The 14,035-nt window shown below is 37.3% G+C and overlaps 1 protein-coding gene across 1 annotated transcript; it reads right to left on the bottom strand.

The window, feature by feature from the left end:
* Positions 1–1,823: 1,823 nt before the first annotated feature.
* Positions 1,824–13,649, bottom strand: LOC139733799 (uncharacterized). Its single transcript, XM_071644604.1, has 5 exons — positions 12,351–13,649; positions 11,094–11,156; positions 7,814–7,879; positions 6,370–6,447; positions 1,824–4,571 (listed from the first exon to the last, which is right to left on the bottom strand). The coding sequence occupies exons 1-5, from the start codon at positions 13,633–13,635 to the stop codon at positions 4,369–4,371; spliced, it is 1,695 nt and encodes a 564-aa protein (XP_071500705.1). The 5' UTR covers positions 13,636–13,649; the 3' UTR covers positions 1,824–4,368.
* Positions 13,650–14,035: the final 386 nt, after the last annotated feature.

The following is a 14,035-nucleotide window of genomic DNA, read 5'->3' as shown; positions in this document are numbered from 1 at the left end:
GTGCTACTTTTGCAACTCATTGTCCTCATTCATTTATGCAAACTTGATCTATGTTACCTATACAGTGTAATGTCCTCGATAGCTTTTGCAAACCCGGTCTGTGTTACCAATACAATTTAATGTCCTCATAAGTTTATGCAAACATGATCTGTGTTACCTTTACAATGCAATGTCCTCATACATTCATGCAAACTCGGTCTGTGTAAATTACCTGTACAATGTAAGGTCCTCATACGTTGCTGCAGACTTGGTTTGTGTTTCCTGTACAATTTAATGTCCTTGTTTCCTGTACAATTTAATGTCCTTATAAGTCTACGCGAACTTGATATGTGTTACCTTTGCAATGTAATGTCCTCGAAAGCTTTTGCAAACCCGGTATGTGTTTCCTATACAATTTAATGTCCTCATACGTTTCGTTTTATTAACTCTCACAACATTCAAGAAGTACGTGTATCTGGAAACAAGCATCTTTTCTAATCCCTTTTTAAATTTCTCATTGTACTGTTTTGTTTATTTTGGTGTACCATGGACTTCGTATCTTTTGAAAAGAGTACTTTTGGTATTATCTTTATTATCATTATCATTATTGTTGTTATTATTATCTCAAACAACACAGTGGTCTTCTTCTTTTTATCATTTTTATAATCTCTTCAATTTTCCAAACTCTATTTTTCTCTCTCATCTTCACTTATCTCTTCCTTTTCTCTCTTCTCATTTCTCTTCTCTCTGCAACCCAGCCCCTCTTCATCTTTGTGTGTGTGTGTGTGTGTGTGTGTGTGTTGTAAATGCCAGAAATCCTGGTATGATTTTTATGACTTTGGGGTCGAACAGCCAAGTTCCTTATGATCTTTCATCTCGATTCTCACTCATTCAGATTTGTATGTACTTTATAATTATGTATGATCATCATGTGCAACTGTGCACTTTTATGTATTTTTATACTGATGAGTGAAATAAATGAATCTTGAATCTTGAATATTATTGTTATTATCATTAACATCATCATCATTAATATTCTTACTGCAATCCAGTGAACAGCAATAAGACTAAGATTTTAATACAGTTATTGTGCTTTGGCCTGTTTCAGAATTATTCGTAGAGACAAGCAGACAAGTGACAGAGATTCAGTTAACAGTGGAACACCTCTGAAAGAAAGAATAAAAGCCAAATAGATGAGGAAATAATTCAATAAGGTGGAACCATACTTTAAAGGAACAAAAAATCATTGTGTTCTGTGTAACGTGTATCAAGTACGTTTAGGCCCTGGGCCAGTTCTTTATAAAAAAAACAAAAAACAAAACAAAAAAGCAGTAATATAAATGCATTTTACATTAGGTAATTTTAGCTATCATAAAAAGATTATCATAACAAGGTTCCATTTTACTTATAGAATTCAGATACAAGCAAATTCATCCACTACAAATATTCATATAGATTGTTTTCTAACATTTTTTTTTTAATAAAACTCAACAGGGAAGAAGGAACTTGACATACATGCTGTCAGGCATTCATAATGTATAAACAACTTTTCTCTTACATGTACAAAATCTTGATGGAATGCAAAAATCTCCAGAAATCACCTCTTCATTTCACTTAAAAGGACAGAAGTAACTTAACCTGAAAACCCCCTTTACAGAAGGACTTCGTTAAATTTCAACTACAAAAAATCGGGTAAAAAAAAAAAAAAATGCCCAGGTGATGGCTTTTGTTGTCCACGACCAAGGATTTACTTTAAGAACTCAAAAAGCATAGTATAAATCAACCAAAAAAATATTTTTAGAATCTTTGTCTTCTAGGGCCGATTTTTCTTTTTTTAATATTCATCTCTAGCATAGAAATTATAAATGACAAGTTAAACAGATTACTACATTGGTACATAAGCATACTTTCTCATGTGCAAACTACATATAATTGGTTCAACACAAGGGGAAAAATTAGTGTTGCATATATCCACTTTTAAACTTATGCAAGGCTAATGTTCTGTTCTTTAACTTCTATCCCTCTACCTAAAAATGAGAGAGAGAGAGAGAGGGAGAAAAAGAAGTTATGTAAGTGCTACCTAACTGATCCCAACAATTCTGGATTCCCTGTACCACAAACCTTAGTTACCTACATAAATCTGCACATTACATGTATCCCTAACAAACAAATCACATCATCTTCATAGCATTTACCCAATGACTGTACACAGTGTCTCTTTAAGCACCAAGAAATTGATAAGTATTTATTTTACGGTACCTCTACACACCCTAATAAAAAAACCATAACAAAACAAAGGAACAAATAATGTCAGTAATGCCCAATGGATTTTTTCCAGGGTCCCGTTGCATAAATACTATCATGGTAACGTTGCCATTATGGTAACTACCATGGTAACAGAGCTCAGCAAGCAATCAAAATCAATTTTTCCATGGTGCATGTACTTAATATAATGGCAAAGTTATTATATCAGTAAGCTCTCATGCAATGGGACGTATATCTTAGTAAACTACTAAGAAATGATAATCCACTATTGCAACATACAGATAAATTTTATAACGCAAAGGCCAACCCTCTCTGCTACCAATGCATCCATCCCAGTCTCTTTGTGAGGTTAACAGAAAAGCAAAGGTAAAAAGGTAATCCCTACTGTTCCTAATAATTGGCCCGTATTTCTCCAGTGCATTCCCAGCCTCATTTTGAGATTTTGGGAATTAACATTATACTTCATCCCCACCAAGTCCAACAGTAATGCCAGCCAAATCCGGGTTATATTCCAGAAATCCCACTATAAAACGATACGATATCCATCGTAACACACACAAACACAATAGCTACGAATTGTCAAAAAGTAAAACAAATACAAGGGCTCTCCTACATTTCAAAAGTAGTCCCTATAACTATCAAATGCACGTCATGCATAACACACAAACAAAATTGAATTCACAACCTAATCGTATTGACACATTTTGTCTCCCTGAGCAACGCTCCCTAGCGTCCGATGCAAACAGTGCAATGTTGTAGACAATGGGCTTTCACAAAAAGAGTTTCAGGACAGTACATGGAGCCACTTTAAACTTGGAAAATGGGTGAAATTTGAGCATTTCACTAGACCTTTGAAATTTGACCTCTGGCCTAGTTCACTCAAAAGCTAATCAAGTGATTACCACATCACACTTCATCATTTTGGACCAGGTTGGGGGAAATTTGTTCTTTCCAGTCTGAAGTTATTGCATTGAAGGATAAATTTCATGATTTGACCTTTGGCCTCCAGCTGAGTTAACTAACAAGCTAATGAAATGATTGCCTTATCACACTTCATCCTTGGACCAAGTTTGGGGAAATTTGCTCCTTCCCGTCTCGAGTTATCATGTAAACGGATAAATTTCTTGCTTTGACCTTGACCTTTGACCTTTGACCTCATGCTGATTTCAACCCAAATCTGATCATGTGATTGCCCCATCACACAACATCCTTGGACCAAGTTTGGGATAATTTGCTCCCACCAGTCTTGAGTTATCATGTAAACGGATAAATTTCTTGATTTGATCATGATCTTTGACCTTTGATCTCTCGCCGATTTCACCCCAAATCTACTGAAGTGATTGCCCCATCACACTTCATCCTTGCACCAAGTTTGGGGAAATTTGCTCGTTCCAGTCTTGAGTTATCGCGTAAACGGATAAATTTCATGATCCGACCTTGACCTTTGACCTCAGGCCAATTTCACCCTAAATCTAATCAAGTGAATGCCTTATTCTTCTATTTCCTCTTCACTTCCTGTGAAGGCAATGATTGCTTATTGACAAATAATGGGCAAATATAGAATATTTTGTTTGACCTTTGACACAAATATACTTAGGACAGATATCAGATATGCTACAAAAACATGTCCGCTTCAAGTAATGCACAATAAAATGTGGATGTAGTATACTGCACAAGTGGACGCTTTCCTCCTTTATACACTTTGTTAAAAAAATTAAATGCAAACACACACACATTCTCTTTGATTACAAATAATCCATTGCAGTCCATGGTATAACATGCAGATCTAATGTCAATAACTTCCATACTTCTCAGGAAGGATAGATACAATTGTGATGTTTGTTTTATTTCAGCAATGAATTTATGATATCTTACCTTTCACAAGTGTCATGTGATGAGTTTCTTTTCACACCTTCTTAGAAAATACAATTAGTCATGCAAAACATTTGCAATTGTGCATGGAATGTTTGTTCATGGTTTGATAATTCAATGGAAGTTTATACACATAACCATTTCTTGCAGCTATGATTTTCATCATGGTGATCCCTAATAATTGCGACCCATATCTTTGTGTGTGTACATATATAGCTCTTGTATTCTTTTCCTCATTGAGTTAAGAGGAATTCAATGAGAATTTAGTTTCTTTTGTTTGATAATGTTATAAACCCTGTATTTAATCTTAGTCCAGGGTAGTTTCGCAAGTACAGGATATTTCTCTTGACACTCAATGCATTCTACTTTCCCTGGGACTTTGAAAGTCCTATAATTTGTTTTGAAGAATGTGTCCACAGCATGCTGTTGGGCTGTTGTCCAGGTAATACGTTCAGCTGAAAAAAAGAAAAAGAAAAGAAGAGCTTTTGTAGGTGAGTGAAAAGAATTCACGTACGTATTTGATAACTTCAGGACAGCCACATGTGATGCAAAAATTCGACTAAAATTGAAAACTTTTCAAAATCTGTTTTACTTAGTAATGTACAGATGTCACATATATGTACGTGCAAACCATGGAACCAAGGAACTGGGACAAATGATTCAGAAAATGTCAAACACTGGGACATTCCTGAATTCCCTATACATTACTATGGACAAATTTTTATCTATTTTTTTTTTTTTTACAAAAAAAGTTTGTGAAGGGTGAAATTTGCTCTTCCTGTTAACCCGAGAAATAGGGACTGTCTCTGTCAAACAGGTACAGTTGGTAGGTATTATTTCATCATTTTTTCACTTGACCTTTTTCAAACCCCTATATTGTCCCACTTGAATTACTAATAGTGTGGTGTATTTTAAGCTTGGTAAAAGAATCAAAATAAATGGCGGTAATTTGTCCATGCAGTATTCTTTAAAGACCATTTCAGAAGCAAAACCAATCAGTAGAAAGCTAAGAAGTAGAATACAACAATGAAAGTTTCGTGCATTTTCACCGCTTACCAGCTGAGCATTTTGCTTCAGCAACACTAAAATATGCAAGCTTCAAATATAGGCTTCATTGCACCCCTCACATGTTCCAGTGAAGGACGTGGGCTTACCAAGAAGAAGAAGAAGAAGAAGAATTATCTGACATCATGTCATGAGAGAGCAAGGCTGTGATTACATTGGTTTTACATTGAAGAAATGGATTATTTTTTATTTTCCACATCAAGAATTTGAATTTTTTATAGTAGAACCTCAAAGAATGGCTTATTATAAATCAATAGAAAGCTTGTGAGCTAAAGAACTTAAATGTAAGAAGAAATTTATCTATAATGCTCAAATATGTTAATTACAGTCACAATTTTCATATGCACCTCCTAGCGACCAGAAATGGCAAAAACCAGTCGTCTTTTCCTTTCCAAAGCCTGTGACGTCATTGGTTGTAGCAAGTTGCGTGAAACCGGCTAGTAAACAAACACAATACTAACGCAAGTAATCACACCTTAGTTCTCATGAGACGATGTCAGAGAATTCTGGCTGATGTACAATGCAATACAGCCCATCTTCAGAGCTTGTGAATTTGAGTTCTAAAGTAAATACTCGGCTGGCAATCCGTGAAAATGCATGAAACTTGCATTGTTGTATTTTGTAGCTTACAAGCATTCCATTAGTGTTTAATTTGTCAATTCAAATTTTTGCTTCCAATAAGGTCTTCAAGATTAATACAAACAAAATGGATTCACGTCTGAGTCAACTTTCTGTGTATTCACACGTAACTTAACTGTGATAGAATTATAAACCTGAACATAGCGCGACAGGTATGTTGTCTTGACTCTTCACTACCTTGACATATCATATTAACCCATTCACTACTATATTCTGTAAATCCCCATAGACTTTGTACAGGGCCCACCCGGTTCCCATAGGCAACGGGTTAAAGAAGCTATAACCTGAAATTTCTTTAAATTTGACCTGTGACCTTTAACCTTCATACTCTAGATCTCCAGATTTTCTTCCCAGGGTGATACATGCTTTGAACAGGTTCAAAGTTTTAATCTCAAACAGTTCTTGAGATTAGGTTAAGCTGATGGATCTATGGATGGACAACCTGAAAACAATTTCTCTGGCACCACCTTTGGGTTGACCGAGAGATAAGTAAATACACCCCCTTAAAATAGGACTACCAGCAAAATATGAACTACATGTAATGGTTACCTTTTGATCTCTTTGCAACAGGATGGCTCCTGCTTGGCTTCATAGTCCCACACGGTCCATCGCTCTCATCTGAGAGCTCTGGGAAGAAAAAAACAACCCATTAATATCCTACATTAATTTACCATGGCAATGCAGTTTCCAACACATTAAAACATGACGTCTTGCTTGAAAAAATTAGGAAGTAGTTCGATCCGCAATATTTCTACCTGATTTATTGCCATATGCCGTTACCATGGCAATGCAGTTTCTGACACATTCAAAAAAGAGGTCTTGCATATCTTCACCATAAGACCAATGTGTGTGCCAAATTTTATGAGCATTGCTCAGAAACTGAGGAAGAAGATTTGCATCGGACGGACCAGCCGACCAACCACACGCTGATCCCTATACACCTCCTTCAAATTTAGTTTGGCTGTGGTATTAAAAAAAAAAAAAAAAAATCATATAAATTAGCACAAGTGGAGTGCAACTGGCAGTCTCCCCTGCATTATGCAATTCATGGCAACATTCTTGACTTTGTGACATGGAAATATCACACAAATTCTTTAATATCCCTAAAAGTTGTATAGAATGTGCATGTGCATACTTTCTAAATTATGTTAAAAAATTCGAAAACTTAACCTTAGGTTAGGTTTTTTTTTATGTCGATGACGCCGCCATTTAAAAACGGCGCCTATGTCTCGCTTCTACTATGCAGGCGAGAGAAATATTTGGGACAAAATTTCATGTGTCTGTGTAGAAATTCTGTATTCCTAATGTAGTACAGTACTTTACTGAACAACTTTGTGAGGACATTCATCTGTGAATGTAACACAGAACTTATTTCAATAAATGTATGAGGACATTACAACGCAAAAATAACAGTTCTTGTTTGGATTAATGTTACATATGAAACACAGAACTAGTATGCATAAATGTACGAGGACCTTACACAGAAATGTAACACAGAACTTATTTCCATAGATGCATGAGGATATTACATTGCAAAAATAACAGTTCTTGTTTGGATTAATGTTACATATGAAACACAGAACTAGTATGCATAAATGTACGAGGACCTTACACAGAAATGTAACACAGAAATTGTTGCCATAAATGTATGAGGACATTAAACAGCAAAGAAAAAACACAGTGCTTGTTCGCACAAAGTATGAGGGCATCAAAACTGCAAATATGACACAGACATTTTTCACCTATACAAAGGAGGACATTCCATTGTTGAATTTGTAACTTCTCTTCCGTTCTTCTTTTTCTTTCTCTATTGTGCCCTTTTTTGCACCTCTTTTAAAAGCCAATGAAAAAGCATTTCCCTCCCCCAGATATTAATTGGACTACTTTGTATTCATTCGTACTTTTCTATAAAACTTTCTAAATACATGTTCTTTGCTTTTAACTTTTTCCAAGTTGAAATAGGACCATCAGAAAAATATGTACTAATAGTTACCTCTTGATCTCTTTCCAATTCCATGGCTCTTGCTTAACTTAGTTCCATCCCTCTCATCTGAGGGCTCTAGAAAAAAAAAATAGTTGCAACACAAAGTACAATCTTATAGCCAACTAAATCACTCCACACAACTTAATGCTGTTTATTGCATTTAATATCTGAGATTACTACAAATAATATACCATGGCACCATACCACTCCAGTGTGCATGAATATCACTTTTAATTATGGGAAATTGTATCAGGATACATTTAAAGTAGGAAATTGGTCTTATTCAAATGACACCGTGTTTCATGTATACAGTGACATCTATGACCTTGACCTTTAACCTCATGACCCTCAAATCTAATCAGACCATTGTTCCTCCCCATATGCATACATGAGCCAAGTTTGAAGTTGATCCGTCAAATGGTTAACTTATTGTGAGAACAACCCATTTTTATGTATATGACTTCTATGACCTTTGACCTTTGACCTTGAGACCCACTCATCTAATCAGATCATTGTTCCTCCCATATGCATACATGAGCCTAGTTTGGAGTTGATTCGTCAAATGGTTCTGAAGTCATCACGAGAACAAAAACGCGACGGACGGACGGACAGATGGACGGACAGCAGACTGACGGACGGACAACCCGAAAACATAATCCCTCCAGCACCCACCTTTGGTGGGTGAAGGCATACAAAATTTAGGCCATGCATACATTCTTCAAGATAACAGAAAGAGCAAAATAAGATTAAGCATGACACATTACTAATAACATGTTTACTCAATTTCAGCTTATGATATGTTACATGTAGACATAGGGATACCCACCATACACCCATATTTTCATGAAGTACAATGTTTTCATGAAATACTTTATTGGCAAAAAATGAAGTAGAATATATAATAAAGAAGTTTGGAAGACACAAATTCCTTTGAGAAACCTTGAGATATGGATTACTGACCAAACACTACACTAACCAGTTAAATATCTGTGATGTCAGTAGATGTATTTCTAGGTACATTTAACTTCTTTTAATTTGAATATCATGAGGACACAGTTGTTTAAAAAAAAAGAAATGATGCCAGATGCAATATAAATATAAAAGTAACTGAATATCAGTAATAGGATGGTGTGCAAACAAGGTGTAACTCTAAGATACATTAAATAAACTTACGTCTACTTGACTGGTCATCTTCTTGAACATCTCCATCAGGGGCATCGTCTTCTTCACCCGACTCTGCAGTGAAAATAGAGAGATGAGAGACTTGGGAGAGGGGGTTTGTCCAATGTTTCAAATTTTAGAAAGACAGTTGACTTCAGAAAGGTTGACCTACTTAAAGCACAATTCTCCGGCATGTGGCACTTTCAGTAGCTGTCATTCTAATTATGTTAAATGATCCCTCAACAGCCTACTATACAGATTTCTCCTCTGGACGTCACAGCCTTGTGGCCCTATACACCGCACCTCAAGTGGGCACAGAGTACTCCAAGTACCTCTTCACCTTCAAATGTTTTACATCATGTGTAGGTGGGCTCAACAGGAGAAAGATCCAGCTGGTCTTCACACTAGACAACAAGAGTGGGAATATCCTTGGACGTCATGTGTTGGATGTCAGGGTATGCGCTTGCCCAGGGAGGGATTGGAAAACGGAAGAGAAAGCCTTTGAGAGGTCCAAAGCACCTCAGAAGAAACCCCTCGAGAGGTTGGAGCAAAGTGACATTAGTGGTGGGCGTTACATCTTTCTCAAAGAAGGCAAAGAAGGACAAAGAGACGTTCTACATTCTGGTTCAAGGGTGTGAGAAGTATGAACTCTTCAGGAAGATCAAGGAGAGTCTTGACTTGATGGACTATGTTGAACCGAGTCAGATCAGCCAGTACAGACAACAACAAGCTCAGCAACAAATGCAACTGAATCAACATATCTGCGATGAGCTGCAACGTTACTACAGGAAAATAAGTCGAAGACACTGGGTGGGAATGAGAAACAACAGTGGCACACCTCTCTCTCTCTCGTCCGTTTTTCTTCTATGCATATTTTACAAGTGTTACAGTGCATAGTTTTACTTATTTTGTTATTCTTATAAGTGGATTATGATTTCATTCATGTCATGTTTTAAATCTTGGAGTGCTACACAGCTATGTCAAACATTCACTGTAATTGATCGCTACTTACTAACTACAGGGGAAAATGTATTAGTTGTGAATATGACAATAAGATTGTACATACGTTTTGTACACACTTTTCAGAACTCATGGTGTCACAGTCACTGTGTTACAGAACATGTATTTATAATCTATGTCATAATTCTACTGTCAATTAATTCTTTCCACTGGGTTCTACTTGGTTATTGTCATTGAGTCTCTGATACACCCATTCAACATTACCAGTTTTCAAAATGTTCATTAACTTCACAGATTTGGACAGAAAATCAAGTGCGCAAAAATCCATGTCCATTTTGCGTCACGGTGTTACGGTTCTAATTAATAGCTCATAACTCATTTATCACTGTGAAGTTTTATTCATTCTTTTCTTTTCAAAGTTGCTTGTGATGATAGTCATAGATACACAATAAAACATTGTTCTCAAGTCTTACTGATTGTTTATTATTTTAATACAGTTATGGAGTGAAAATCTAATCAAAGTGTCAGTGTTACAGTTCAAAGTTTACCTTATTTTGTTTTTTTATTAGTGATTTATAATTTCAATCATGTCTTGTTTTATCTTGACGTGTTACACAGCTATGTCAAACATTCACTGTAAATGATTGCTTCTAACTACCTACAGGGAAAAATATATGAGTTGTGAGTACGACAATAAGATTTTACATACAGTTTGTACACACTTTGTTGAAGTCACGTTGTTACAGTCACGGTATTACTGTGCACTTAGTTATAATCTAAGTCACAATTCTACTGTCAATCAAAATTTTCTTTCACTGGGTTCTACTTGGTTATTGTCATTGAGTCTCTGATACACCCATTCAACATTACCAGTTTTCAAAATGTTCATTAACTTCACAGAGTTTGGACAGAAAATCAAGTGCGCAAATATCCATGTCCATTTTGCGTCATGGTGTTATGGTACTAATTAATAGCTCATAACTCATTTATCACTGTGAAGTTTTATTCATTCTTTTCTTTTCAAAGTTGCTTGTGATGATAGTCATAGATACACAATAAAACTTTGTTCTCAAGTCTCACTGTTTGTTTATTATTTACATTTATTGAGTGAAAATCTAATCAAAAGTGTCACAGTGTTATCGTGCAATTGCCCATTAAATAAACTTACGTCTACTTGACTGGTCATCTTCTTGAACATCTCCATCAGGGGCATCGTCTTCTTCACACGACTCTGCAGTGAAAATAGAGAGATGAGAGACTTGGGAGAGGGGGTTTTTGTCCAATGTTTCAAATTTTAGAAAGACAGTTGACTTCAGAAAGGTTGACCTACTTAAAGCACAATTCTCCGGTATGTGGCACTTTCAGTAGCTGTCATTCTAATTATGTTAAATGATCCCTCAACAGCCTACTATACAGATTTCTCCTCTGGACGTCACAGCCTTGTGGCCCTATACACCGCACCTCAAGTGGGCACAGAGTACTCCAAGTACCTCTTCACCTTCAAATGTTTTACATCATGTGTAGGTGGGCTCAACAGGAGAAAGATCCAGCTGGTCGACACTAGACAACAAGAGTGGGAATATCCTTGGACGTCAGGTGTTGGATGTCATGGGTGTGCGCTTGCCCAGGGAGGGATTGGAAAACGGAAGAGAAAGCCTTTGAGATGTCCAAAGCACCTCAGAAGAAACCCCTCGAGAGGTTGGAGCAAAGTGACATTAGTGGTGGGCGTTACATCTTTCTCAAAGAAGGCGAAGAAGGACAAAGAGACGTTCTACATTCTGGTTCAAGGGTGTGAGAAGTATGAACTCTTCAGGAAGATCAAGGAGAGTCTTGACTTGATGGACTATGTTGAACCGAGTCAGATCAGCCAGTACAGACAACAACAAGCTCAGCAACAAATGCAACTGAATCAACATATCTGCGATGAGCTGCAACGCTACTACAGGAAAAAAGAGTCAAAGAAACTGAGTGGGAATGAGAAACAAAAGTGGCACACCTCTCTCTCTCACGTATGTTTTTCTTCTATGCATATTTTACAAGAAAAATACTAAAACACTGCCTTTCAGCACTCTTTCGAAAAGTGGGTGTGATCATTTCCTGTACAATGTCTTAAAAAGATGTCATACTCCCAGACATTGAAATTTGTACCTCTGTGTTACTGTGACTGTCAATAGATCTAAAGAACTAAACTGGATCAAAAATCATTCCATGGGTTTCTAGATACCTTCCCCCTCCCTTTTCCTCATCGAATGAACCAGGATATTTTTTTCACTACACTGGGCTGTACTACCACAACTCTAGGAACATGCGGGTGAATGTATACTTCCAGCATATATGAATAAGCCTCTGTGGATTAATGTTGTACTCGTATATCAGAATGGAAAAGTGTTTTGGAATAAAGATGTTTAAGAATACTTGTACTCACCATTAAGATTGACATTGATACTGTCCAAGGACATCCCAGAACACTCGCTCATCTGTCCCTTTTCCATTAGCAGCAGTATTTTTGCGATCTTAGCTACCTGTAGTGTGTTCTCGGGCAATCTATAAAATTCTCTATGTACTTGAATGTTGTGGCCCATAAAGGTGGCGAGTACATCCAGTTCATTGTCCTTCAGACATAATATCTGGGACATGGTCGCCACATGTTTCCTCAGCTGAGTGGATGTGATGTTTTCTGGATGTTCTGCTCCAGACGACTGAGCACACTTTCTCACAGCATCACAACCCCTATACGGTGTGGTACAACCTGGGCGTGCAAACAGGTACATATTGGACTCTAGGACTCCAGCATCTTGCCTAACGTTTTCATCTGCCAAAACATCAAGTGCTTCTTTCATTCCCTTCGTCAGAACCACAGGAACTGTTCTCCCTCTCTTTCCGGGTATTTCAACTCTTGACAGTTTCTTGCAAAGCTCCTTTTCAAGCTTGTTGAGGCCCTGTAGAACGTCTTTGTTGACTTCTCCAGTACGTTTTTTGTAGTTTTCTACTGTCATCCTTTCCACCTCTCCACTACGCTTCCTATTAAACAGGACAGTCTGGGCAAGCATAGCTTGACCCAACTTGGAGAAATCTTCCCTGCTTACAGAACCTGCTGTGATGTGTGCCATTGACTCCTGCACCTGGCCCTGGATGGTCTTGTGCACCTTTTGTATGTCAGATGACAAAGGAATTATTGTTGGTCTGTTCCTCTTTGCTGCGTACAGAGTCTTGAGGGCACCTGTTGAAACTTTCTCAGCCCATTCAATAGAGCACAGTTCACCAAACTGTTCAGCCTTTTCTTTCTGACTTGTGTCCATTTTTTTCAGTGCATCAGCCATAAGAATCCTGGCACACTTTTTGAGTGAGTGTCCTACTTTCAGCGCTAGTGAAGGTGTCTTATACTTCCCTGAGCTTTCATCCAAGCCTGCTATATTGTTGACAGCTCTGACCACATCATCAAACACCTGTGGGTCAATGGTCTCAGACAAGCAGTTGATGCCTGGTCTTATAGATCTCATTTGAAGGAGTAGCCGACCCATTTCCCTCAACTTTTGTCCAACATAGTTGTAATGGTTTTCTGAATCCTGGAACTTTGACAGAAGTTGTGCACCTAGCTTTATGATTAAATCATCATGCCGCACTGCCAAACTAACATCATCATGAGTCATTCGACGGAAGACCTCATCCCGAAGTCTTACAGGCACTTCTTTTGGCATTGGCAGCATCATGGAACATTGAGACTGAAAACTTCCAGATCCCTTTATTTCGCTTCCAACACACTTCTTTCTGTGTTTCCATAGGTCACTCCTAATGAACCATCCAAAACACTGAGTACAAGGCAAGAAGTCTTTCACTGCTGTTTCATATGTTGGTCGTTTGTAAGGAATGATCAGACCCTTTCCTTCTCTTAGAACTTGAAGATTATGGGAATGGTTGCCCTTATTGCGCAAAATCTCAAGTAAATTATGCCTATTCTTTGACTTCTTTGGATGTGCCATGATTCTTTTCACTTCAATTTCATTGGAATGATGCATTTCAATGTGTCGGGCAAATTTTGGTGTGTCTTTTTCACAAAAGACACAAAAGTGACGTTTGTCCCACTTCCTTCCAGTTGCATTATTTGCTGTT

This window comes from Diadema antillarum, unplaced genomic scaffold, assembly GCF_040938485.1.
Source record: "Diadema antillarum isolate AM-2024a unplaced genomic scaffold, OU_Dant_1.0 seq00000491_RagTag, whole genome shotgun sequence".
Lineage (NCBI taxonomy): Eukaryota > Metazoa > Echinodermata > Echinoidea > Diadematoida > Diadematidae > Diadema > Diadema antillarum.
Note: the sequence above shows the minus strand (reverse complement) of the source record. Positions and strands in the feature narration are given on the sequence as shown.